General features: G+C 41.3%; 1 protein-coding gene across 5 annotated transcripts in view; it reads right to left on the minus strand.

The window, feature by feature from the left end:
• Positions 1 to 26,420, minus strand: part of prdm5 (PR domain containing 5) — a 338,261-nt gene that overhangs the window by 232,190 nt on the left and 79,651 nt on the right. For all 5 annotated transcript variants that reach the window (XM_072590339.1, XM_072590428.1, XM_072590191.1 and 2 more), the window contains one exon: positions 7,764 to 7,843. In XM_072590339.1, the coding sequence (XP_072446440.1) occupies positions 7,764 to 7,843 (80 nt within the window). The remainder of the gene's footprint in view (positions 1 to 7,763; positions 7,844 to 26,420) is intronic.

Consider the following 26,420-nt stretch of genomic DNA (forward strand, 5'->3'; position numbering starts at 1 on the left):
TTTTCAAGTTCATTAATTAACTTGCTGGGATCTATCTTGCTGTCAACCAAACACTTATTTCAGCCTGTTAACATCTTACTATCTTCAAACAATTGGCATTTAAATAAGCGATTTCACCAATCTTGTACTGACTAGCTTGAAGGCAGCAGGAATGTAACCTTTTAAGCATCCCAGGCATTCACTCACTTTGAATGAAGAACTCCATTTGATGTTCAGCAGGTTTGGCAGCATGTACAGAAAGAAGACAGTTCACCTGTCAAGTCCAGTGGCCCTTCTTCTGAACTGGACTTGAAACATTAACTCTATCTTCTCTCCACAGATGCTGCCAGACCTGCTAAGTTTCCCCAGCAATTTGTTCACTTCAGATCTCCAGCATCTGCAGTTCTTTGTTGTGTTTATCCATTAGATTTTGCGAGGTGCAGTGCTAGCTTAAACAATAATAAACCTTTGTGTGCACAAGTTTTCTGTAACACAGAATATACAATATCAATTTATACTGTGGATTACCAGCATTTAGTGATGTTCAATTAATGAAGGTCCTCCAGATAATAAGCATAAAACTAATAAAATGCCTGCCGAAGGTGACTGGAGAAGCTAATAGTTTGGTATTGTTTCAAAAGTATAATAAACATCTAAAATATTCCAATGCAATGTGGAGGTCTTTACTGCGCATCCACTAGTTCATTTATGCATTAAATTACATCAGATCACATGCTGGGAAACACTTTTTGTAGCAATAATGCATTGGTTCAACATTTAATTCCTTTGGTGTTAGCTGACCATAACTTTAGGTTCTTTGCTGTTTATCTACACTGCTTCAATGAAAATCCAGCCTCAATCTGTTCAACAATTGTGTTGTGTTTTTGCAATTGCGTATTTCAAACTTTGTCTTCAAAAATAAACTTTTTAATCCAACTTGCTTTAAGTCGAGGATGTTTGCGGGTGACTTTCTAAAGCATTTTTGGAATTACCATCTTTAACAGAGCATTTGACTTAAAAACATTGTGGATAAAATTGAGCACTTTTGTTTTAAAGTTTGTCATTCCAATTTGTAAAACTCCAATATTATATCGGTAGCAGGGTACAGTGGCATCTCTATATTGTGTTTGTGTTGCAGAAGTTTGGAAGGATAGAGATAGCCAGAAGTAAATTGATTAAGGTGATGGATGCATTAACAGGCAAACTGAAACTTCCGATAAACTAAAATCTCTCAATATGTTACATTTTATCCACTTTCCTCTTTGCCTCACAAATGTAGGCAGTAAGTAAAGATCTGTGGAACAGAGGCGCTTGAAGTGTGGATGCTAAGACAAATGTTGGAAATCTCATATATAAACCAGATGCTAAATGAAGAGATATTTGAGATTGTAAATGCAAAATGACCTCTAAAGAGTAGCATCCAGAGAAGAAAATGTTAGTAGGTCCACCAACTGTTCCAAACTCAAAAGTTAGAGATATGTTCTAGAGGGCCAAGTGGGGGCAGCAGAATAACAGGTCGATCTAGGTATAGTCGAATGACAATGTTACAGAGTGGTTGCCTACATATAGCAGTGGATATGTTAGGATGGTACAATACAGATGTGTATCGTATAACACAACAGCACATCTCTGGGCAGCTATAAACAGCAGCAGTTTGCCTATTTCAATAAAAATATTTTTAAATAGTGAAAAAGAATAATATATACATCAACTTTATCTGAAATTCATTACACAGGTCATGCGCTCCATTTAAAACTTTCATGGTAACTTTATCCCTACACTGGCCTGGTATACCACCTAGATTGTTGGATTTACCTATAGGTAATTCTGCGATAGAAAATGTTAACATCTGTGGCGTCATATTTTGCCTTCTACATTTGCCCAGTCTGGAACTTAATAGGAAAATTATCCTTTTAATTGACAGTTTTGAATTGATAATTGGTAAAACTAAGTTGAAAAAAGTTAAGTAATGTCAATCAGAAGCTCATTACTAGCCACTAGAATCACTTAAGCTGTACCAACATTGTTGCTGGCTGGAAACCAATGGTGCTCCACAGTGACACACAGTGGCAAGACCTTGAAAGTACACAAAATCACCTCGACCCACATGGGTTTTTTAGGTGGTTGGGGGGATAGAGTCATAGAGACGTACCCTTTGGTCAGACTAGTCCATGTCGACCCGATTCAGGGAGGAATTCAGATGACCCACCCCATAGTCTGACAAGACCCTTTAAATGGTGGTCACAGTGTGCAGTGTTGAATGGGACAATCAGGAAAGATGTCATCACCTAAATTAACAGCATGGAACACTCTAAACACAATCCCTAACTCACACAACAACGTATCACCTGCCAGCCATGATAGGTGTGTTATATCAGTTGAAAATAAACAAGGGCCAGAACATTATTTTGAAAAAAGACAAATGTGGGATCACACCACACATTGCAAATGACCTGAACTGAACCGTGTCCTCTACCCTAATCTTTTATAAATTTGAGGAGTTCATAAACTTCTATGTCACTAAGATTGAGATAATCAAACTAAAATTTATAACAACACATCATTTGTGAAACCAATTTGAGAAGTGGTACCCTTCAAGCTATGCTGCACTATCCTGTGATGGAATCTATGAACCACCGTCATTGTGTGAGTTGTAACAAGCCAACAGAAAGAAACCACCAAGTCTACAGTCCCAATGGTATTCCAGTTGAGGTCTTTATAGCTTGGTTCGAGACAAAAAACTGCAGATGCTGGAATCCAAAGTAGACAGGCAGGAGGCTAGAAGAGCACAGCAAACCAGGCAGTATCAAGAGCTAGAGAAGTCAACGTTTCGGGTGTAACCATTCTTCAGGACTGGGGGCGTGCATAGGGAGAGCTGAAGATAAAGGCAGTGGCGGGGGCAGGTCAGTGAACTGGGAATAGTTGCAGACATGTAGAAGGTACGACCTGGTTGGTCAATGGGAGGAATGAATCCATTTGATAGCAAGGGTGAGTGGAAGGGAGAGGGAAGGGCTGGGAAAGAAGTCAAGGGATGGGAAGGGAGGTTATTTGAAACTGGAGAACTCAAAATGTTGAGTCCTCTGGGCTGTAGGCTATCCAGGCAGAGGATGAGGTGTTGTTCCTCTAATTTGCTCTTTGGTTCATTGTGGCAATGGAGAAGGCTAAGGATGGTCATGTTAGAAAGGGAGTGGGAAGAGGAATTAAAATGGGCAGTGAGTAGGAGATCCAGTCGGTCCCTGTGGGCTCAGCTGCGATGCTCAGCGGACCAATCACTAAGTTTATGTTCGGTCTCCACGATGTAGAGAAGACCACACTGGGAACACCTGATGCAGTAAACTAGGTTGGGAAGAGAGGCAGGTGAATCTCTGTTTCACCTGGAAGGACTGTTTGGGGCCATGGATAGAGGTGAAGGGGGTGGTGCACCAGCAGGTTTTGCATCTTTTCCGGTTGCAGGGAAAGGTACCTGGGGGTTCGGGGTAGGGGGGGCATTGATGAGAAGTTTGGCACAAACCAAGGACAGTTGAAGAGAACGGTCCTTGTGGAAGACAGAGGAGGGTGGGGAGGGGAAGATGTTCTTGGTGGTGGGGTCGAGTTGGAATTGGCAGGAGTGTTTAAGGATGATGCGTTGGATGTGGAGACTGGTGGGGTGGTAGGTGAGGACAAGGGGGGCTTTGTCTTTATTGCATTGGGGGGCTGTTCAGAGCAGTGGAATTGGGAATGGAGGTGGTGCAATGGAGGGCTCTCTGGATGACAGAGGGGGGAAAGCACATTTTTCAAAGTAGCTGGACATCTGGAATGCTTGGGAGTGGAATGTCTCCTCATCCGAGTAGATGCAGCAGAGGTAGAGGAATTGGGAGAATGTGGTGGAGTTCTTGCAGGATACTGGGTGGGAGGAGGTGTAGCCCAGGCAGTCATGAGAGTCTGTGGGTTTGAAGTAAACGTCTGTCTGGGGACTGTGCTGGAGATGGAAATGGAGAGGTCAAGAAAGGGGAGGGAGGTGTCCGAGATGGACCAAGTGAATTTGAGGGCGGGATAGAAGTTGTGGCTGAAGTCAATATACTGCTCCAGTTCAACCTCGGTGCAGGATGCTGCACTGATGCAGGCATCGACCTAACGGCAGAAGAGTTGGGGCGCAGTGCCTGTGTAGGTACTGAAGAGGGACTGTTTGATATAGCCAACAAAGAGGCAGGCGTAGCTAGGGCCCATCAGGGTACCCATGGCCACCCCCTGGATTTGGAGGAAATGGGAAGAGGTGAAGGAAACGTTGTTGAGGGTGAGGACAAGTTCAGCGAGGCAGAGGAGGGAATTAGTGGAGGGGTACTGGATGGGTCAGTTAGAGACGAAGAAGCCAAGGGCCTGGAGGCCATCCTTATGGGGTATGAACATGTATAAGGACTGCACATCCATAGTGAAGTTAAAGCACAGTGGGCCAGGGAACTGGAAGTTACTGAAGAGATGGAGGGTATGATTGGTGTCGCAGATGTCAATGGGAAGTGCCTGAACCAAGGGGAGAGAATGGAGTGGAGGTAGGACGAGATGAGTTCAGTGGGGCAGGAGCATGCCAAGATGATAGGTCTGCAGAGGTAGTTGGGCTTGTGGATTTTGGGGAGCAGGTAGAACCAGGTGGACATATTGCTGGGAGACATTAGCTCCCATCAAAATTCCATGCACTCATCAAACAAATTTGGGAGGTAAAAGTATCTCCTACTCAGACTTCAGGAAAGTGACAACTGCAAATTACCTTCAATAGGGAGATAAATCATGCCTTTGAAACTATCAAAATGCTTCCCTCTTTCCATATCAGAGAAAATCTGGATTGACAAAAATTCAGATTTGCTGGCTTTCTGTGGCTGAGGAAATCATCCCAGCGCTACATTCACGTCTTTTCCGAGGAACCTCCAACAAAGTCTTTTAAATCCCACACTTTGAATCACAGCATCTAAATGATGAGGTAAGAGTAACAGCAGAGTAGGAAAGAAAAAGGAAGAAAATCCTAACTTCAAATCCCCCAACTTCATGGGATATCCTGCCCCAGAATCAGCAAAGGTCTGTGTGACAAGAATCGGCCTCAGTTACATGAAATCCCACAGGAAAGGTGGACAACACAGTAGACATCCTCAAATTAAGAGACAGATGCCGACTTAAGCAAATAAAGACAAAGAGTTTTCACTAATTAAAAACTGGAAAAACTGTGGATGCTGTAAATCAGAAACAAAAAACAGAAATTGCTGGAAATCACAGGTCTGGCAACATCTGTGAAGAGATATCAGAGTTAATGTTTTGAGTCTGGTGACCCTTCCTCACATCAATTGGCAGCTAGGAAAATGTTGGTTTATTTGCAGAAGATGGGGGAGGGGGTTGTAAGGAGTAAATGATAGGTGGGGACAGAGCCCAAACAGAGAGAAGAACAGTTGGACAGACTAAGGAGTGGATAACTATCTGGCTAGGAGGGGGAATAGCTGTTGATGGAGACTGTTAGTGGCTGACAATGGATAGCGTGTAATGGCAGACTATGTAATAACAAGGCAAATGATGAAGGGCTTTTGCCCGAAACGTCGATTTTCCTGTTTCTCAGATGCTGCCTTACCTGCTGTGCTTTTCCAGCACCCACTCTGATCTAAACTATGTAATAACAAGACCTAGTGTGTGGAGTAAAGGGCTAGGACATAGAAGAGTTCAAGCCTTCAAGTTATTGAACTCGATATTGAGTCCTGAGGGCTGCAAGGTCCCCAGGCAAAAAATGAGGTGTTGTTCTTCCAGCTTGAGTTGAGCTTCTCTGGAGTACTGCAGCAAGCCTGAGACAGAGATGTTGGCCAGGGAACAGGGTGCTGTGTTAAAGTGGCAGGCATCTGGAAGCTCAGAGTCTTTTTTTGTGTGTAAAGAGCTTTCACTGGCTGAAGAGTCATCAATCAGAAGAGACAGGCTGAAGTTAATTGTCAAAGGATTCTTATTGACTCATAAATATTTACAACACAGGAAGCGGCCATTTGGTCCACTGTGTCCACACCAGCCCACAAAGATCTGACTAATCTTATTTACAAGTTTTTTAGCCAATAGCCTTGGAGTCTATGGCAACGGAAATAAATAGTGAAGGGTTTCTGGCTCAAACACACTTTCATGCAGTGAGTTCCAGACTCCTACCAATCTCTGAATAAAAAACAATCAGTATCTATGCTAATCAATCTTACATATCTCTATCAAGGCCCATCTCAACATTCGCTGATCCAAGGACAACAGCCAAACCACATGCAATCTCTTCTCATAACACAGACACTCCAGCCCATGTAACACTCAAGTAATCTTTTCTACATCTTCAGTGCAATCACATCCTTGCTATAATGTGGTGACTTGAACAGCACACATCACTCCAGCATAACCAGTGATATATACAATTCCAGCATAAGCTCACTGTTCTTGATTCCTATACCTCAGTTAATAAAAACATGCACCTTCTTAACGATTTTATCAACCTGGCCGACATCTTGAGGGATCTGTGGATATACAGTATACACCAGGGTCCCCATGATCTTTGGTATTTCCCAGGATCCTACCATTCAAAGTGCAACCCCTTGCCTTGTTGGCCTCTCCAAGCCATTGCCATTTGGCCTCCTGTGAGATTTGGTAATTGACAAAGATCAACAGCACACAATCACATGAAAATACCCTTTGGATTCACACAGCTTATAAATATTCCAGATATTTTCTTGTAACCTTTTGCAAAAGTTGTTCTCTCAGTTCTTTCTGAAATCCCTTTGAAATTCATAAAGTTTCATGGTTGGCCGGGAACATATTGCACAACGGAAGTGGGAACGAGGTAATGAGTTGGATGATCAGTCACGATTAAATTGAATGGTAGAGTAGGCTCAAAAGGGCCAAATGGCCTGTTCCTGTCCCTATTTTCTGTGTTTCTATGCTTTCAAGTTACTGCCTCCATCCAATATATTCCACAGTTTTTGCAAAAGTAGTGAGACACAAGAAAGAATTGTAACTAAATGAAAACAGCATGCTTTTTACCATTTCTGCTTCAACATACACAGCAGCACATGACCCTTAGAGACAGCATACACAGTGATCAATTTTGTCTGTTGCACATGATCTATTTTTCATTTTTCACCATCTAATCATATCATTTTAAAATAGCAAAATCTGACTGGTTACCAGGCGTGTTATCTTAATGCAAGATTACTATTTGCCAAAATTGTTTTTTTCCCTCACGTACATCTGACCACCAAGGGAGCTTAAAGTAGGAAACCACTTAACATTCTGCTTGAATATTGTACTTTGCGAAGAATGAAAAAAAAATGTAGAAATTAACAGTATTTGAGCTATAACTGAAAAGCAAAAACAGTTAGCCTTGCAAACTGAACCCAAGCGTGTAAGAACAATGCCTTTGACCTTTAGCGACCTCTTCAAATGACACCCACCCCAAACATAAAATTCTGCTCATTAGTTTGAAAGCAGCAATATGTGCACTTTTGCTGAATAATATTTTGATATTAAAAACTGTCAATTAACAACATGCAACACACAAGAATGAAAATAAAAGGTAACTTGTCAATCTTTACAGCTATATCACTGGTACCCTGAGCTGAACCATCAGTGAAAGGATTAACAAATTGAATTCACATTCAAATATTTTCCTTAGTTAGAATTGACTCAATGAAGTTAATTTATTCAACAGAAGTAACAGACAGCTAAGCCCCAATAAATAGCCCAGACTAGTAATCTAACACACAAACAGAATGTGCTGTGAAGATTGGACAGGAGTCCCTAGCATGCCTGACCTTTCGATGTTCCTGAAGGGTTGCAGCCGAAGAACACTTTTTATTGCACACAGAGCACATCAGTCTCCTCCGAGAATTTCCTGTAGCCAGAAGAGAAAAACCATCACATTTTAAATCCAGAGGACAGCAAAGGGACGCAATTACACAGCATCTCTCACAACCATCTAATGTCTCAAAGGCAGTGTAAAGAAAGCTCCAAAACACTTGTGCTCAGCTAATAGTTTTCAAAAGTCACTTGATACATACTGGATGTCTACAGTTTTAACATTCAGTGAAAGCGCAGAATTCCTGAGGTTTTCATAGGAGATCCACCATCAATACCTTTGAAACCAGACAACTAAAGAAGTGCAGAATAAAACAAAACAAAGTATAATTGGTGATGCTGGAAAATAGAAATAAAAATAGAAACTACTTAAAACATACAGCAAGCATGAATAATGAGGAAATGATAGGGTCTGACACTTTGGAGACTAGCTTTCGAACAAAGAAATGTTAGGCCACGGTATATATTGTGGCTAAAAATGTCAAGCATCAGCTTCACTGTGTATCCATAGCAATGATGAACAAAATGTAACTAGGTGGACATACTACTGTTGGATAATTTACTTCCTCAGTTTTACTGTGCATCACTAAACCTTATGTAAATCACAAAAACTTGTGAAAGAACAAAGAGCAGATTGAAAATTACTATAGTATTTAAAGCAAGCATAGTCCATTGTCATCCAGTAATTATCTGAAACTCCTCTCTGAATATTTCAGCATAAGGTTGGAAAACATATCAACAAACACTTGCCTGGAAACAGCATGGATGGCAGAAAATTACAGCAGACTCCAATATTGGAAAAATGAACCACAAGGAATAACTGAATGAAAATGAAGTATGTACCTGGTAAGTCAACTTCTGTCATAGACGATCCATGTCTCTAAATAACCAATCTTGCCTATTTCTCTAATGTAAAACATCATCAATCTGTACATTTACCCTACAAAATTCAAGCATGCCAGTTTCATAGAATCCCTCCAGTTTGGGAACAGGCTCTTCAGCCCAAAAAGTCCACACCAACCCTCCGAAAGTAACCCACCCAGAACCATCCCCTACCCTATTATCCAATATTTACCCCGGACTAATGCACTTAACCTACACATCTCTGAACACGGTGGGCAGTTTAGCATGGCCAATTCATCCAACCTCATACCTTTGGAATGTGGGAGGAAACCCACGCAGACACGGGGAGAATGCGCAAACTCTACGCAGTCACCCAAGCCTGTAATCAAACCTGGGTCCCTGGCGCTGAGAGGCAGCAGTGATAACCACTAAGCCACTGTGCCGTTTCAAAATTGGAAACTTTCGAAAAGGTTACCTTACAGGAAAACCAGGCTTTTAACACACCAGGACAAAATGTGAAACATAAACTATTTACATCACCATCTACCACCTTTGCTTTAATCAACTGAGATGAGATTGTACCTAATGGATGTTAAATAATTTGATTTTGTTATTCAGTTAACAGCTGGAATTAACCTACACTGCAAAGATTACATAGAATGATAAGTTATGCTTCAACATTCCTGACTCAAAGATTCCTATATCTTGAGTCATGAGAAATGTGAATAGGAGTAGGTCATTCAGCCCATGAAACGTGCTTGAGCCTTCAATAAGATTTTGACTATTTGATTATAACTTATTTTTCCCCACTTTCCAACTTGCCCATAACTCACCCACCTCCCCACAAGACTCAACTCCCTTATAGGTACTGGTTCCAACCCAGCCTTGAATATACTCAATGGCCCAACCTCCACTGTTGATTTCACACCTTCCAAATGCAAATGACCTTCCTCATTTCCATCTTAAATGAGAGTCCCTCTATTTTTAAAGTGTTCACCCAGTTCTAGCCTTTCTCACTAGAGGAAGCATCATCCCAGTATCTCGGTCTCTTCCTGGAAGAATGGTTGCTATCCTTCCTCAGTCTATCAAAATATCTGCACAGCGTGGTGATATTTGAAAGAATATAATTGACAGCATTTACAATGAAAATCTAAGGGCTCTTGTATGGTTTATACCTCCAGGCCAAAATGCTGTGTTCAAGGCCCACACACCCTGGAGGTATATGTAATATACCTTAACAGGTTGATTAAAAATATATGTACTAAAAGTTGACAGCTTCTCTAAAAGCAAACATATCAGTAATGCTGCTCAAAACAAAATATACTGCAGTGAGATTGTTCATTTATATTAGTTTGAAAACAATCTGATAACTTGCATGTCACAATTGATCTGGACTGACAGGTTCATTATAAACTTGACAATAGAAGTAAATGTTAACATGTCCAGGTGTGTCACTGTTGTCAATATAGAATTTTACTACTGTCAATTAGTTATTTAGATACACAGAACAAGGATTTTTTTTTTAAAAATCAGACTCTGCATCTAATTCAGCAATAATAATTGTCACTTCATTTAAAACAGAAATTGCACACAATCAAAACCATACGAAATTCCAAATTTACACAATTTCACTTTTACTAAAGGCCTGCATTTTGTACCCATTTTTGCAAATCTGAAGAGGATTTTCTCTTTTACGAAAAACAGCAATACTTTTTTCCCATATAAATCATGTACCTTCACTTTACGCCATGTCCGGCTTACAAAAGGTTTCCTGAGAACACTCTAGTTTCAGATAGCAGGGGCTCCCTGTAAGTAATGTATTTTGTGATAGCAGATTTTGCAGCTTTTGAAAAGTACAAATTGTGCTAACCATCTAAAGAATTCAGTAGAGTCACAACAGAACCTGGAATTATTTAAATAGGTTACTTAACACTAATGAGTAAAATGATATGATCATGAATTATAAGAAAACAGAACAGGTCCTTCTCCATGAGCCACTATTCTAATAAATAACAAGCACAAAATGCATTCAGTAAAGCACAAACTCTACCATGTTTTATTAATTCAATTGCATTAAAATTATGCAGCTCCACCTTGACACTTTCCTAGCCTTTTTTTTAAACTACAATGCTGAAAGCAATAAATCTCTTTATTAAAAGCTTCCATCGCATTGAGGAGGATTCAGACCAATTGATATCCAACAACCTGTTCTGAAAATTCTGTTCCTATTTAACAACTGGTGAAAATTCTACCACAGCAGCTGAAACCCTCCACAACATCCCAAAGGAATCAACAACATTCCAAATGAAACAACTCACAAGACTCTTTTTAAAAAATGGCAATTTGACTCATCTCACAATATTATTGGATCCTTTAGAAATTTCCAGGATCTGAATCCTTATCTTAACCAGTAGCTAATCAGCTCTTCCTCAGTCCATTCCCTTTCTGTGTAGCCAGTTTTGTTAAAATCCATCCATTAGTTTTTGAGATAGATTGCAAACAAACTGACAAACAGAATAACAGCGTCAAAAATAATAGGTAGAAGTTTCCGGGGCTGCTCGGTGCTTTTAGAAATGCCAGCAGAATAACTCAATAGAGTAAGATGGAAGCTTTCTGTTTCCCATCGGTGGGTTAAACATTTGCAATAAAGTTCTCAGACCCTTTCTGGCAGCTTTCCCTGGTGATAATCTGCAAGAACTAGTGTTGCATTGATTAGCATGTCATGAATACCCATTAACACTCCAGGCCACTGGAATCACATTCATAGGTGCAATCTTGTTTCCCAAAAACAGTAAACTTGTCTGTTCATAAACCAGAGTACGTGAAGTATGAGCCTGATAGGTGGTCACTGTCCTGCAAGCTCTATTGAGTATAAATGTATTTATTAACTTGGCTCCCCGCACAAAACAAAAACTACTTTCAACACAAACTCTTGATACGGTCTTAAAGAAAAACAAAAACAAAAACACGTGGAGAAGCAAAAGAGATAAAGGGCAGAATCTTATAAGAGTCTGAGAGATTTAGGCTGCAGCAAGATGCATGGCAGAATGGGACAGGAAATCTAGCATGACCTATCATGATATCAGGAATATCTACCTTTTAGACATTGTTCCTTGTTAGACAGCAGTGAATTGCCAGAGAAGGGGAAATACTTCTTGTTAAAAATCATATTAACGTCACAACTCGCCTCATTAATATTCAAGCTTTTTATTTTCACCAAATGTGCCAAACAGCTAGAGATTGATGATTCTCTAGGTGGAAGTCAGGAAAGCAGGCTTGCATGGCAGAGAGCACCAACCAATAGCACTGAGAGGCTGCAGGCACATTCTGTGCACAGGGACAATTGCCCAGCTGCCAGGTTGGCGCCCAGTGCATCTCAGTGCTGCTCGCTTGCTCTCTCAGCACTCACTCACTTAGTGCCTACCTGCACACTAACACATCCATACCTAGCCTTGCCGTGCCTTGCCTGTTGCCCTAGGCTGTCAGAACTCCTGTACTAACATGCTCTTTTGCACTGACAAAGGCAGGCTGCTTGTCAATTGCATTGCGTGCCGTCACTTGCTTTTCTTTAGATGCAAAATGCAACAGAAAAATGGCTGGGACAATGCCCAAGCTGGTCAAGTTGGTGTCAGTTTAATGGACAAAAGTGTGGGATAACATTTGTAGAACATTAGGGCACTGAAGCGACAAATACCTGAAGCATGGATTTGCAAACCGTAGCTTCCAAACATGTCTTCGCACATGTGCAATGCATGTGGAGTAAATGTGTTTAGGCTTCAAATGTTGCTCAAAGGTGGTTTGCAACACGCTGTTAGTCCATGTTAAACTAACATTGTCTTCTCAGTGATGCAGGAAATAATAGCAATAAGTTAAAAGCAGGCAAGCACTGAACAAATATGGTCAGTCATTTACAAAAATTCCAAGAGTGCAGTGGGATGAGTGGATATTCGCTGAATCATAAACTATGTATATAACTGTGTAGATTTCTTTATTCACTCATGGGATGAGGGCCTCACTGGTCAGGCCAGCATTTATTGCCCATCCTAATTGCTCAGAGGGCAGTTAAGAGTCAACTACATCACTGTGGGTCTGGAGTCCCTTGTAGGCCTGACCAGGTAAGGATGGCAGTTTCCTTCCCTAAGGGACATCAGTGAACCAGAGGGGTTTTATCCAACAATCACAAATGGATCATGGCCATTATTAGACTCTTAATTCCAGTTTTTTTAATGAATGCAATGGAAAATAGATTCATTGAAGTGGGCCAGGGATGGAAAAGGGGTTGCAATGCAGCAGACAGACACTGCCTAACTGATGTAATGTTGGTTACTTGGCCAGTTCAGCACCTTCACCAAGTTGGCGAACACGCTGTGCCCTGTGCTTGGTGGGGCAGACTATAGGGCTGCTGGTTCACTAGCTTGGATCGGTCCAATATAATCCATCCAATCAGAGTGTGCCACATTATCAGAGATGCTGCACTTTGTCCAACTGGAGCTGATGTGCTGGATGCTGAAGAACTGGGAGAAGGGGAGCAATCTTCCAAGGACGAGGACAGTGGGGAGGAGGAAGCTGTCGTTGTCCATGTCAGAGCTCAGTTCTGTCAGGCACAATAAGCCAAACAGGACCTCATTGACACCAGGTTCCAGATGAAGAGAGCTTGCTGCAATAGACCATCATAAATGGTCAAGGCCAAGATGTCAACATCGTAGGTATGAACTGCAGCCTATATTCATCTCCCTTGTGTTCCTTTTTGCTGGCTGTAAATAAAAGCTCAAGTTTGGACTTGTCTGCCAGTTTGCCTGTCTGTGCTCTCCTCTATCAGACAATGACAAGATACAGGTGACCACTGGGTATTGGTGAAAGAGTTACAAGGACTCAGTGAGACCCTTCAGACAGGATGTATCTAGAGACAGGTAAGGTGGGTGGCCTGGTGGTTCAATCATGATGAGGGTGAGAGAATGGGATTGCATGTGAGAGATGGTGCCACCTGTGCACATTATATATCATGAGCAGTGCAGCTTAAAGGCTGCAATACCATTACGATGCCAGTGATGGACATTGCCAGACTGCCAATGCTCATCTGGATATACAGTGCCCTTATAAAATTGGCACAGTTTGAAAGGGATGCTGATCTTTTGGCAGCTTTCTGACGTGTGGCGAGTTGTTCTTAGAACAGCGTGTGATAGGATGGAGTTAGAATCAGACATGAAGAATGCCAAGGGTTGGGTCAGGTATTTGGGGTGTATTTGGTAAGAGAAAGGAGAAATCTCGCTGGGCCTTGAGGTTAGGATCCATCCAAAAATCTCAACTAGAATCATTATCGAACCCCTATAGTGTAGAAACAGGCCATTCAGCCCATCAAGTCCACACTGACCAACCTTCCAACCGTATCCCTATAAGCCTGCATTTCCCATGGCCAATCCTCAACACTATAAGCAATTTAGCATGGCCAATCCACCTAACCTGCACATCATTGGACTGTGGAAGGATACCCATGTAGACACGGGGAGAATGTGCAAACTCCATTCAGATAGTCACCGGAGGGTGGAATCAAACCTGGGTCCCTTGCGCTATGCGGCTGCCCCAGCTGACAGTTAGACAAAAGAACACAAGATTCAGTCCGAAAAGCGAAATGTACACAGAGCAAAATACTTTGTCATTAATAGTTCTCGGTATTGCTACTCACAAGTTGGGCTAGACAGACTTTCAGATTCAACCAGCTGAGAAAGTTTAACCGTATATAATACAAAATATATATAATTCACTTGGATTACTGATATATTTTGTTTGTTAATTACCAGATCCAATTTTCAGGCAAGCAACAATGCTAACAAATGTAAAACATCAAGTATATCATGTTAGCGTAGCTTACAGTTCATTACCGTTCACAAAAATGTCAGCAATCCACCCACATTTAAATTAAATACATTTGAATTTGGAATCCTGTGGCTTACTTTGCAAAAACATTTCATTTTAATCCTACATCAATGCGACAAATAATAAAAAATTGAAAAATTAGCAACTAAAAAAAAACTGACAGAAAGGCAAAACTGAGGATTTACAAGCTGTGTCTATACAACTTTTTGTCCCTCAATTTACTTGTTCTATTCCTGTAAGTCATTGGCCCAGACATAAGAATGAAATTCCACAAACCAGCGAATCAAAAGGAACACTTATAACAACACAAGGCCATTCTGATGTCAGTCAGGATATTTGTCACAATATAATTAGGAATCTATTAATATTAAATACATTTTTTTCCAATCTTAATTTAGTAATAATAACCATCGTTTAAATCAACTTGATCCTGCCACTGCCATTCATCATGACACCCTTGGTCTACATAGATATTACATCTAAGGTTGAAGGTCAGTTACCACATGTATTTCACTTCCTGTTCCTCATTGGTTCAAGGAGTAAAGGAGCATGCTAAGTGGCAAGACCTGCTTATAGTTCAAGAACTAATGAGCATGTGTTTCATACTCCCCCATTCATTTTACATCAAACATACAGCAATTACTGCAAGTGCTGAATGCCACCATTTCACTTACATCAACTGCTATACAAAGATGGTCCTGACTAGTGTGTTGTTTCTAAACATTTGAATTCTTGTTAAACATTAAGAAAACAACACCAGCAAGCAAACCATGTCTATTAGGAAATTGCAGTGAACTCTATTGACAGGAATGAAAAACATTCAATTAGATCAGTGAAGTCAGGCTCAGACCAGCCGTCTTCTCTCTGAGTACTCCCTTTCCTTTATGAAAGAAGAGTGTTGGCCAATAATTCTTCAAAATAAGGAGCACCAGAATAGACTACAAACTATGTAAATGCATACTTAACATGATTTGTACTTTTTAGTATCACATTTTTATTCACGAAAAGCAACCTTTGAAAAAATCCAGAATCAGGAGCTAAGAAACACTCTCTTCTAACTGCTTCTTCATACTCACATAACCAAGAACAGAATGTCCCCATCCCTGAAGCGACCTGAGTAATGGTAGAAAGTTGGGAAAATACAGAGACGTTGAAAAAATAAATCAGAATCTCGATGTTGAAAAATGTTTGCAATTTTCCCCACAATTCTTAAATAATGACTTTAAAATTTTGCCAGTGAGTGGCAATTACCTTTATTCCATGTAAATGCACCTCATTAAACCCCACCTCGCTTTCTTCATGCATTATTTCCAATTCTCTTCTCCTTCCCCAAAACATTGGACTGTCCAGGTTTCTGACACACAAGGCAGAATGGGAACCAGGTCGCTGCAGCTCACTGATTGCTTGGTCTGGCCATCGTCCATTTGGTTCATTCACCATAACAACCCTGCATGCCCTGTAGCCACCATCCTCCTCAATCCTCCACCACACAAGTTGGCATCGGCAAACCTTACCTGCCCTCTCTCACATCACTTCAGTCTAACAACATTTTACTTTGGGGCTTAGAACCTGCCACATTGCTTTGCATCTATCTCATGCCTCTGCACAGGATGCATATTATGTCTTTTAGCATACTTTCTCAATACTCCCCTACTTTCACTTAACTGGAGGCTTTCAGCCTCTGTCTACTTCACATTGCATTCATAGCACATACTCACTTATGGGCTGTCCACTCTTGTGTGGCTCACATTGCATTTTTTTAAGCACACAGGGTTTTTGGTGCACAATTGAAGACTGACAGCCTCAGTGGCTTGCAATAGTTCACAGCACAGAGAGATAGGCAGGCAACTTGTCACAGTGGGGAACACTGAACAGTCAAGGCAGAAGACATGTTGCTGTGTAGCACTGTGCTACAAAGTAAGCCAGCAATATGCTCAGCAAACACACTGCAAACTGTTATCTGTGAAACTCAAAGTGAAGCAGTCATTACTGAGGTAAAGAGGGTACCACTACATTAGTCAAGGGCCGGATCTTATTAAAACCGAGGGGACTGACCACTGTCAGCCTGCTGCTTAGTGTCACCCGAGACCAGGGATCTGTATTTTGCAATTCAGTAACTGGGCCACTGTAAGTCCTATAGGTCAACCTCAATCAGTACCAGACATTACAAAAATTGAACTGTCAGGTTGTTATGGAGACTTCAGCTTGGGGTCTGGGGCCTGGGACGTAGTCGGTGGGAGCTTCCCTGCTACATCAGTCCAGGGATGTCCAAGGGCAATGATGTACAGGGGGTAGTCCATGGAGTCCTGTAAAATCAAGTCTGAGAATGGGTCTCATGGGTCACAGAAAATGGAGACAATGAAAAAGGGTAATTTTAGATAGAACTTAGTTGAGAAGAGGAAGGGAGTGTGAGCTCAAGGAGGTGGTATTTCTCAAAGGTCATGGTCACTGTAGCCTCTATATGGGGAGTGTGATGGGCTATAGAGAGTACAGAAATTTGCAATGTCATGAGCTCTATGGAAAAGTGGGACATGTTAATTGTAGTATAAATGTACTCCAGTGGTGGGAAGCTAAAAGGTCATAAAGGCTGCATTGACAGCAACACCAAAGGGAACATGAAGCATTGTGGGAAATTTTTGCATCACAGATATACAGAGTCTGTAAGTAACTCACAAGAACGCAAAAGGTGAAGGGCTTATGCCTGAAACGTCGATTCTCCTGCTTCTCGGATGCTGCCTGACCTGCTATGCTTTTCCAGCACCACACTCTCGACAGAGAAAGCTATTGTTCTTTTCGTCTTGGAACTGGAGATGCTGCTAAAAGCAATTACAGTAATCATGCCCCCACTGATCTAGGAGCTTCACCTGACTGGTGCCAATTTGCTCTTTCTGAACAGGACATTGATATCTGAGAATGCACATTCCAAATCTTGACCTCAAGCAATCAGGAATATCATACTGTATGTACTAATTCCCTCCTGGTCACATCAGTAAAGCAACTGCCATGTGAACAAAACACTTAAAAACAGAATCTAAAGTTTCCATTCCCAAACACGTTCCATACCTCACATTGGAAGAAATGCATGCCAGCCGCCAGATTTTCAGATGGAAATGTAAGTTTGCAAGGACATGGGGCATGGCCCGGGATACAGGGTGGGTGCCAGGGTCAGGGGCTATCACATGGCTTACTGGCTGACATCTCCTCCCGATGTAGCATGAACACTTCTGCTGTGTGATGTACATTGGATAAGGTCACACACGACAGTGCTCTCAACGGAGGCATGGCAACGACACAACTGAGAAGCCTCCGTGCCACCATGTGTGAGGCATAACATAAAGCATCATTGCAATGGATGAAAGGGTTTCTTCAATAAACTTGTTATCATTCTTACATTCCTTGTGGGTTATCTGCTCAAGGATTTCACATAACCAGCAAAATTTATAGTAGGTTAGATAACACTGCAAGTGAACATATACTTACAAAAGTGAAAGGTCATCTCCAGTGACAAATCACCCATGCCATATTTATGCACTCAATAAGCTTTTGGTTTCCCATTTTGTCTAAATACGGTCCTAGCTCCTGTAGTATAGGGTGGAGATAGTTGGTGATGTTAACCTGGAACACTTTAGCTAGTGTCCTGTAATGGAGGCCAGGCCTGCTGAGTCTCCTGCCCAGATACAGCCTCATTCTCCTTAGCTTGAACTACTGCAGGCTTTGTAATCACAGGCAAGGCGAGGCAGAGGACCTGGCTGCCTACAGAGTTTCCTGAGACGCTTCAAAGGGTCATCTGTGTGGCTCCGCTTCCCTGAAAGTGTCCACTGTAATCACTATGTCATATTGACAGGAAGGGGCTCCTTAGGATGGGGTCAAGGTCACTCATTCCCCTCTCATCTCATCATTGAGGAAAAGCACCTAAGAGTAAACCAATGGTATGCAGGTCTGGGCGTATATCCAGCACATACTGAGGTAGCTGGACCTGGGTCTCCATGGTAGTAGTCAGCCTGTCCATGGAGTCAGAGGCATGGTATCAAAAACATCATTGAACACCTCCATTCTTTCATCCAGTTTAGTGAGGCTCTTGCACAAACCTGACTGCTGTTGTGTGACTGGTTGTGCGTTATGGTGAAGGTATTAACAGTAAAGATAATTGGGAGTATCTTCTGTCTAGGGCTGAGTAGGCGCCCAGTCTCTAGTTTCAGAGTTTCAGAGACATGCAGCACTTTTTCCTCGATCAGAAACGAACTGATGTGCCCACCAGTTTGTCTTCTGTGACTAATCTCAGAGTTGGTGGAGAGGTGAAAACCTTTTTCCCACATCGTATGAGGATTCAATGGGTTCCTCCTCACGAGTGGTGGTGGAGCAGAGAGTCTCCAGTGCTGTCGTCTTTGTGAAGATTTGATGGGTACTGCCAGTGTCTCTATAAGGGAACTGTTGTCTAAGTGAAATAAAAGCACATGCAGATTAAGAATGGGTTAGCACTGAGAGAGCAGCATAGCAATGCACAATGAGTGCGAATTCCTGATGAAGAGCTTATGCTCCAAATGTCAACTCTCCTGCCCCTCGGATGCTGCCTGACCAGATGTGCTTTTCCAGCGCCACACTTTTTGACTCAGATCTCCAGCATCTGCAGTCCTCACTTTCTCACCGCACAATGAGGCTGACTGGGTTGGCAAGCCAGCCAGCAAGATCTCCCTATTCCAACATGAGCCATCATATTCTTCTCTTCACATGAAGATGCCCACCAAAACACAGCCAGGCATACTGCTTTCTGCCAGGTTACCAGCTCCTTATTCCAGCAATGAGACTAGGGAGAATGACAGAACTGACAGAAGAACAGGTAGTGGTAATGCATGAGGAGGAGAAGTGTTCCCATTAAACGAGGAGGACAGAGCTATTGAATGGACGTGTTGCAGGCAATAGTGAGAGCTATAGTCTACAAGCATTGGTGAGATATGTGGGCAGAGGCCCTGTGAGTGCGAGAGGTAGCAGAGACATGGTGGCACTTAATCTTTCAGAACCCAGAAAATCATTCACTTTTTCCTGCACTACCAGGCATCCTGTCTGTCATGGACCACAACACCGACCCAGGCTGCTATCGGGTTCCAGGCTGGCTTGGCCCAGTGGTGTGATCTCCTGCTGTGGTTTGCAGGGAAAAGGATAGGCTTCTGTGCTGTGTGTCACCCACCCACCAGGATCTTCAAATCTCTGTTCATGAAGCAGGGTGCCATAATGGTGGAGCACCACAGTGCAAGGGCCAGTGCCTGGCACGCATGTTCTAACCTGGTGCGCAATTGGGATTTTTTTTTTAAATGGCACAATTGATGTGAACAGTGAAAGGTTCTTCTGCCTCCCTGGCCTTTGATCCCATGAAAAGGTTACTAAACAGCCCGATTGTATAGTTAGTGAGGTGAAGAGTGCAGGAATGTGAGTGAAAAGCTGCTCACAGCCATGTCAGACCAAGCACCACAAAATACTTTAACTGCCAATGGAAAAATTCCACCCCAACTCCTTTCCTGCTAATTTCACTGTATCTTGTACATGTGAGGTCATTGGTTGAGTTATACATTTTTGGTCTGATTAACCCTTTTTTCTTGGATTTCATGTATGATTGTTGTTAGAAATTTGTGCAGAATGATTTAAATTTAAGTTATTAAAAACTGTACCTTCCAAATTTAAACTGTGAAGCATAAATTGCTTTAATTCAGTCACTGAGTGTGGTGAATTCACTATTAGACTGGCAGGGACTCAGATGTAAAGTCATTCTAGAGAGGAGTAAGGGACCAAAACCAGGGTGCGGTACGGTGGCACAGTGGTTAGCACTGCTGCCTCACACCGCCAGAGACCCGGGTTCAATTCCCACCTCAGGCAACTGTCTGTGTAAATGTAGGGGAATGGCTTTGGGTGGGTTGCTCTTCGGAGGGCCGGTGTGGACTTGTTGGGCCGACGGGCCTGTTTCTACACTGTAAGTAATCTAATCTAACGTTTGAACATTGATTCTCACATTTTCCTCACCTGATCACCAAAGAACAGATGCATATCCTCCTCAATGAATTGACCACCAAAGATGCAATCTCCGTGCAAAATTCTATGAATCATATAAATAACTTCTGTCAAAAAAATTACCTAAGATCATGTGTACCTTGCACCACTGAGGATTGACTGCTCAGTTTCACCACCAAGCAAAGCAGGAATCAAAAAACACTGTTCACCTGCTGGAGGCCAGTTATGTCCTTACTCCACATACTCTTCCCACACCCCCTCAAACACTAACACCGTCACTGGATTAACAAGGACTAAGCACATATCCTAATTTATAAAATTGGAAACAAGAGATGTAAAAGCACCACCATGAACTCCATCAAGAAAAATCAGCACAAACAATTAAATTAATTGATAAACATTTTGAAAATTGTTTGAAGTTCATGATAATTGTCAATTTAGCTCAGTCACAGCACAGACAGCAGAACAATCAGCTCTGTGGTTTCAAATTATAAATGCACAAATGTCAAAAGCTTTTCTTAGTTTATTTCCAAATTTACAAGCTTGATAAAAGAACTAAGCTACATTTTTAAAATGCATGCACATGCTCCATATCAATTTTGCAATGAATTACAATTAACGCCAAATCTGCTTGTCAAAATCTAACAAGCCATGCAAAATTTCTAAGGGTATTTAGCCGACTGACTGTTCAACAGGTTGTGTTCACAAAGGAGAGTTGAGCAGAGTAGAGTAAATTTATAACATTCACATTTAAGACTTAACACATAAAGTAGGCTAGTTAAACTTTTCAATGAGAAATTATTATTAGAACCTTCTACATAGAAGATAGTTTACTTTTATCCAATATGTACCCTCATGGAGATAATTGGAAATCCAGAAGTGAGCAACTTTTGTTCAGTAAATAAAACAATAAAAGTCAGCCATTAGATGCAATCTAAACATGCACGTATATGGTAACCTTTCTGTCCATGTGTAGGCAAAATAAGACGAAAAGCAAAGTGCACAATTTTTTTTTGTTAGTTACTAGTTGACTGTTTCCTGGTCATTCCCGAAAATGATTTTTAGCCTGGATGTAAACTCTGGATATCAATGCCACAGAAGCACAGCAACATTGCATGGAAAGGAAAGCTGTCATCATGATTAGCTGAAGTAATCTGTGTTAACCGTTCTTGATTCTCAAACAAAAATAAGTCCTGCCAAAAAGAGAGCAAACTCCAAGACTAAAGCAACATCAAGGATAACAATGATATGCTCAAAAGGTAGCAAGAACTGTGCCTTATCAATGCCAATGATCTATAATACAAAGTTGTAAATGCTAAAGAACGACTCAAAAAGAACTACATAACTGCTTCTTACTTATAAATATTTGAAGCATTCATAAACCTGAAAATACCCAGCCATCAAACAGCATTTGAGGAGAGAGATAATCAGATTTGACATTGTGGATCAGTGACCTTTCATTGGCTTTATCTAATTTCAGATTTTCAAATCCAGAGCAACTTAGCTTTTGTTATTGTGTATTAGCCATCGTCTGACAATCTCAGTAAATGGCAATGAATTTGTTCCAGGCTAATAGCACAAAACGGGCTTGTGGTTAATCAGCAGTTTGCTTCACAATGTGTCATTTAAAATCAGAAATGGTGCAAAAGAGCTTTTGTTTTTGCTACAGGCAAAGACTGATTTCACCCAAATCGATCCAATTTGTTTCCTCCATCTAAAATCAGAGTGATTTGAAAGTTTGAATTGGAGGCTGCATTGTATAACTGCATATTAATTTTAAAAATGGGGGTCAGTTGAGAACGTGAATGGAAAGGACATAGTAGAAAAGAAGGAGAGAGATAGAAAGTGAGAAGTATTGAGGCAGTATTCTTACTGAAATGCACTTCAGAAATGTGGTCCCTCAGAACTACAAACAAGTCTGGACTTCCCCATTCAAGACTCCTCCCTGGGTACCCAAACGCAGTTTTCCACGTAACTTTATCTGCCTTCTCCCATCTCAGACTAAGATTGCTCCAATTTTAAAGTAATTTCCTATAGCTTTGTTTTCTAAACATTCTGAGCAGACCCCTCTGGAAAGTCTTTCAGAAGTTAATTCAATGAAGATGGCAGCACAGCAATTTCAGATTTGCAGCAAAATCTGTTTCTTGGTTGAAGAAAGTAAGGTTACATTTCTCAGTAAGGAGAAACAGTATTAAGTGACAAAACAGGAGAACAAAGATTGGGAAGAAAAAGCAATTTATTATGTTGTGCTTGCTGTTGGAACCTACTTGTATTTAGCTGGAACATTTATGCAACTGTAGCTTATTCCTTTTACAAAAGATTAACTAACTGCAAAAAAATTCTAATCCTTTGGGCTTTACCAACCAAGATTAGGCAGTATTCCACAATGTGCATTCTTCTACTAGATGGAAGACAGTAAGCAAAATAAAAAACTCCTGTAATACTCAACATTTATCTGCCTCATTCCTTCCCTCAAACTGGGACTATTGGCAAAATCTCACAATTATAAGTCAAATTTTCAAACTCTTACATTTGTTACTTGCAATTCATTTTATGATAGAACAGCCCTTACATAAGGGATGGTAAATCTAATTCCCTGCCCAAAATGAATTCCTCAACCTGTGATGTACAAAATTATGTTCCATGATGAACTTGATTTTTTTTTATCTCAAAAGAAATTTCAAATAGAATGAATGGATATTTTCCGATTGGGAAGTATCGCTAATGTGGTTTCCCCGAAGGACAATGAACATTTTAGCACACATTTTCGTGGCAAAGTTTGCTTGTATTTAGGCACTAAAGAGGCAATCTGGAAAAGGAATGGGATAGAGAGGCCTACTGCCATATCAAAGTGCATCAATCTTCTTCTATTGACCTTGCCAAACCTTAAGTCCTTGTCTAGTTGTAGGTAGAAGGGTCTGGCTTTTGTGGTTCTTTTAATATCCTTTTATTTGCAGACTAACAGAAAGCACTGTCCGCAATAGAAGGTTGAAATTATTGACAACAGAGTGTCCTAAAAGGCAGGAAAGGAGAGATAAAGGCACAAGTCGAGGGGCAAAAAATAAAAACAAGATCTTCCTGGATGTTGGACATAATGAGTCATCAAGGACTGAGACCAGTTTTCTTTTAAGTGCTGCTGAAGATCTGGAGGGGGCTATTTTTAGTGTCACGTCTCTGTTGCACTGAAAGAATGGAGTTTTGATTCTGTCGATGGGGATTCACCCACTGATTGGAGAACCAGTGGGAGGGAGTCCCATATTGCTTCCCTTAGGGAAGCTACACCAGAATTAACTCTCCACGCAGCCTTCTCCAAGATTACAACCTTCATTTTCAGAAGGAAGAACAAGCGGCTGTTGAACAGTTTTGCTTTGGTAGGGGCACTGGCATTCCTTGACTTTTTCTTAAATCAGGCAAAACTGAATGCAATGTTTTAGACTGAAAATACTCCCCAGAGACCTGACTTCCTGTTCAATGTCTTGCATCATTTTGTTCACTGACTCAGTATTCTGCTAGGCCCTGAATCAGGTTACATCATCAAGCAGCAGAAATTAAGTAGAAATTTCATATAAAGATGTGATGGATGGTGAAGGATTACCAGCAATAATTCAACATCACCCCCTTGGGGGTTATGGTCTCATGTGAAACCTCTGACTAGGCTTGTGCATTGTAATCCATCCATCCAGTCAGTATCGGCTTTCGAAACAGACATACTCCACTGGCATCCTTTGAAAATGTGCAGAGATATTGTTGAGTTTAGCAATGTGACCCCGATCCAGTTTCACAAAACATACCAAAACAAACGGAAGCTCTGACTTCTAATGAAGCCTTGTTTGATGATACTTTTGGTATTTGATAGCGCTTTAGTGCCTTCTAATACTCAAACCCATACAGGGCATACAAAAACAAACTGACATCTTTAAATTCTTATTTGGGACATATTCCACAACATTCTTTCAAGAGTTAGATAGTTATGTCTTCCATCATCTCTCAGAATCCCTCAGGACACTTTTCACGTCCAACAGGGCTTGTTTCAAGATTGGGTTCCATTTCACCGATTTAAAACAATCCAGTTTGAAGTCGAATAGGAACCAAAATTGTAAACTGAAACCTGAGTGTGGCCCATTGAGGTAATGGCTGTTGTTCTGTTAGACCCAACACATGACATCTATCTGGTCTTTGGGGAACTGCTAAGGGAAAAGTGACGTCCTTCCAATCTAATGCCTGTGAAACCGATTAGAACGAGGATGTGTGAAGGAGCTATTACGTATTATTTTTATATGAAACCCTATAGTTGGCCCAACACACAGGGTGATGAGACCTACCACAGCATGTCAATTGTTCCCTCAAATGAACTTCGCTCCAGAGTTCTCAGGCTAGATGTTATTTTAAACGTTGAAGACAAGGGCAGTGTATTCCCCTCCCACCCATACCAAAGTAATTATTTAATCAATTCTCTTTAGCATAGAATTAGAAAATGCTTGTGGCTGTGTGGTTAAAAGCCATAACTGACTCTGAAGAAAATCTGATACCAACAAAGACTCTCTTTCCACACAAACAAAAATGCTGTGTGTTTAATGCAAATATCCAACAAGTATATTTGAACAATAATTTTGATTTGCCATATGAAGCTAACACTTCATATACCATATAATAGTAGGCCATGTGGACATCTCTAGCCTGTAAAACCGTTACTCTGTTCTGTCGACAGGATTATACATCACATCTTGCCTTGCGATGAATAGTGATGGGAACTGGTTTAAGATATGCATTATTGAAGGTACATATATATCACAACAGGAGGAAATGAGAAACCTAACATGTACTATTTCACCTGCCAAGATTAGAGTGGTGCTGGAAAAGCACAGCAGGTCAGGCAGCATCCGAAAAGCAGGAAAATCAATGTTTCGGGCAAGAGCCCTGCCTGTTGAAGGGCTCCTGGCCAAAACGGCAATTTTCCTGCTCCTCGGATGCTGCCTGATCTGTTGTGCTTTTCCAGCATCACTCTAATCTTGACTCTGATCTCCAGCATCTGCAGTCCTCACTTTCGCCTATTTCACTAGCCAGCCGAAGCAGCTAGTCAATCTAATTTGTAACCATCCCCGGCTGACAAACTAATCGGCCAACGGTTGGGAAATTGTCAGAACAGCAGAAACAATAGGTGGGATCAGGCAGGAGGAGACTAAAACCTGGACTGGATTCTGGATATGTAGTGTGAAGCAAACAAATACATAGAAAGAAAAGTGGACATCAGGAAAAGATTTGAAAAAGCTTGGAAATCTGCTCAAAGTCACCCCACTGCCTTTATAGGATTTTGTGACATATCAATGACATAGGACCTCTTTAGAAGACTCCATGTCTTTTCCACATCTGAAAAATCATTTTCATACACCATGGCCTGCAGAAAATCTGATAACCCTTTACAGATTAATTCACAGGATGGGAACATCACCAATATTTATCTCTGGTTCCTCGATGCCTTTGAGAAAGTGGTTGTGAGACACTCTCTTGAACTGCTGTAGTATTTGTGCTAATACATTCAGTGGTTAACAGAGGAATTTCCAAATTTGATTGATGATAAAGTGATAAAGTGATATATTTCAAAGTCAGGATATCTATAATTTGGAATGAGATCCTGCAGGTGTTGGTGTTAGCAGGAACAGACTGTCCTTTTCTTTTAGGTAGTAGAGGAGGTGAGTTGAGGAGGTGCTGTCAGAAAAACCTTAATGAGTCACTGAAGTGGAACTTGCAGGGGGTACACAGTGCTGACATAGTATGCTAGTGGTAAAGTGAGTGGCTGTTTCAAGTGGTGAATGGAGTTCCATTAACATGGGTTGTTTGATGTTGGATGTGATTTAGTTTATTGAATGAAGTTGCGGCTGCATTCATCCAGGCAAGTG

Source organism: Chiloscyllium punctatum, chromosome 1 (genome assembly GCF_047496795.1).
Source record: "Chiloscyllium punctatum isolate Juve2018m chromosome 1, sChiPun1.3, whole genome shotgun sequence".
NCBI lineage: Eukaryota > Metazoa > Chordata > Chondrichthyes > Orectolobiformes > Hemiscylliidae > Chiloscyllium > Chiloscyllium punctatum.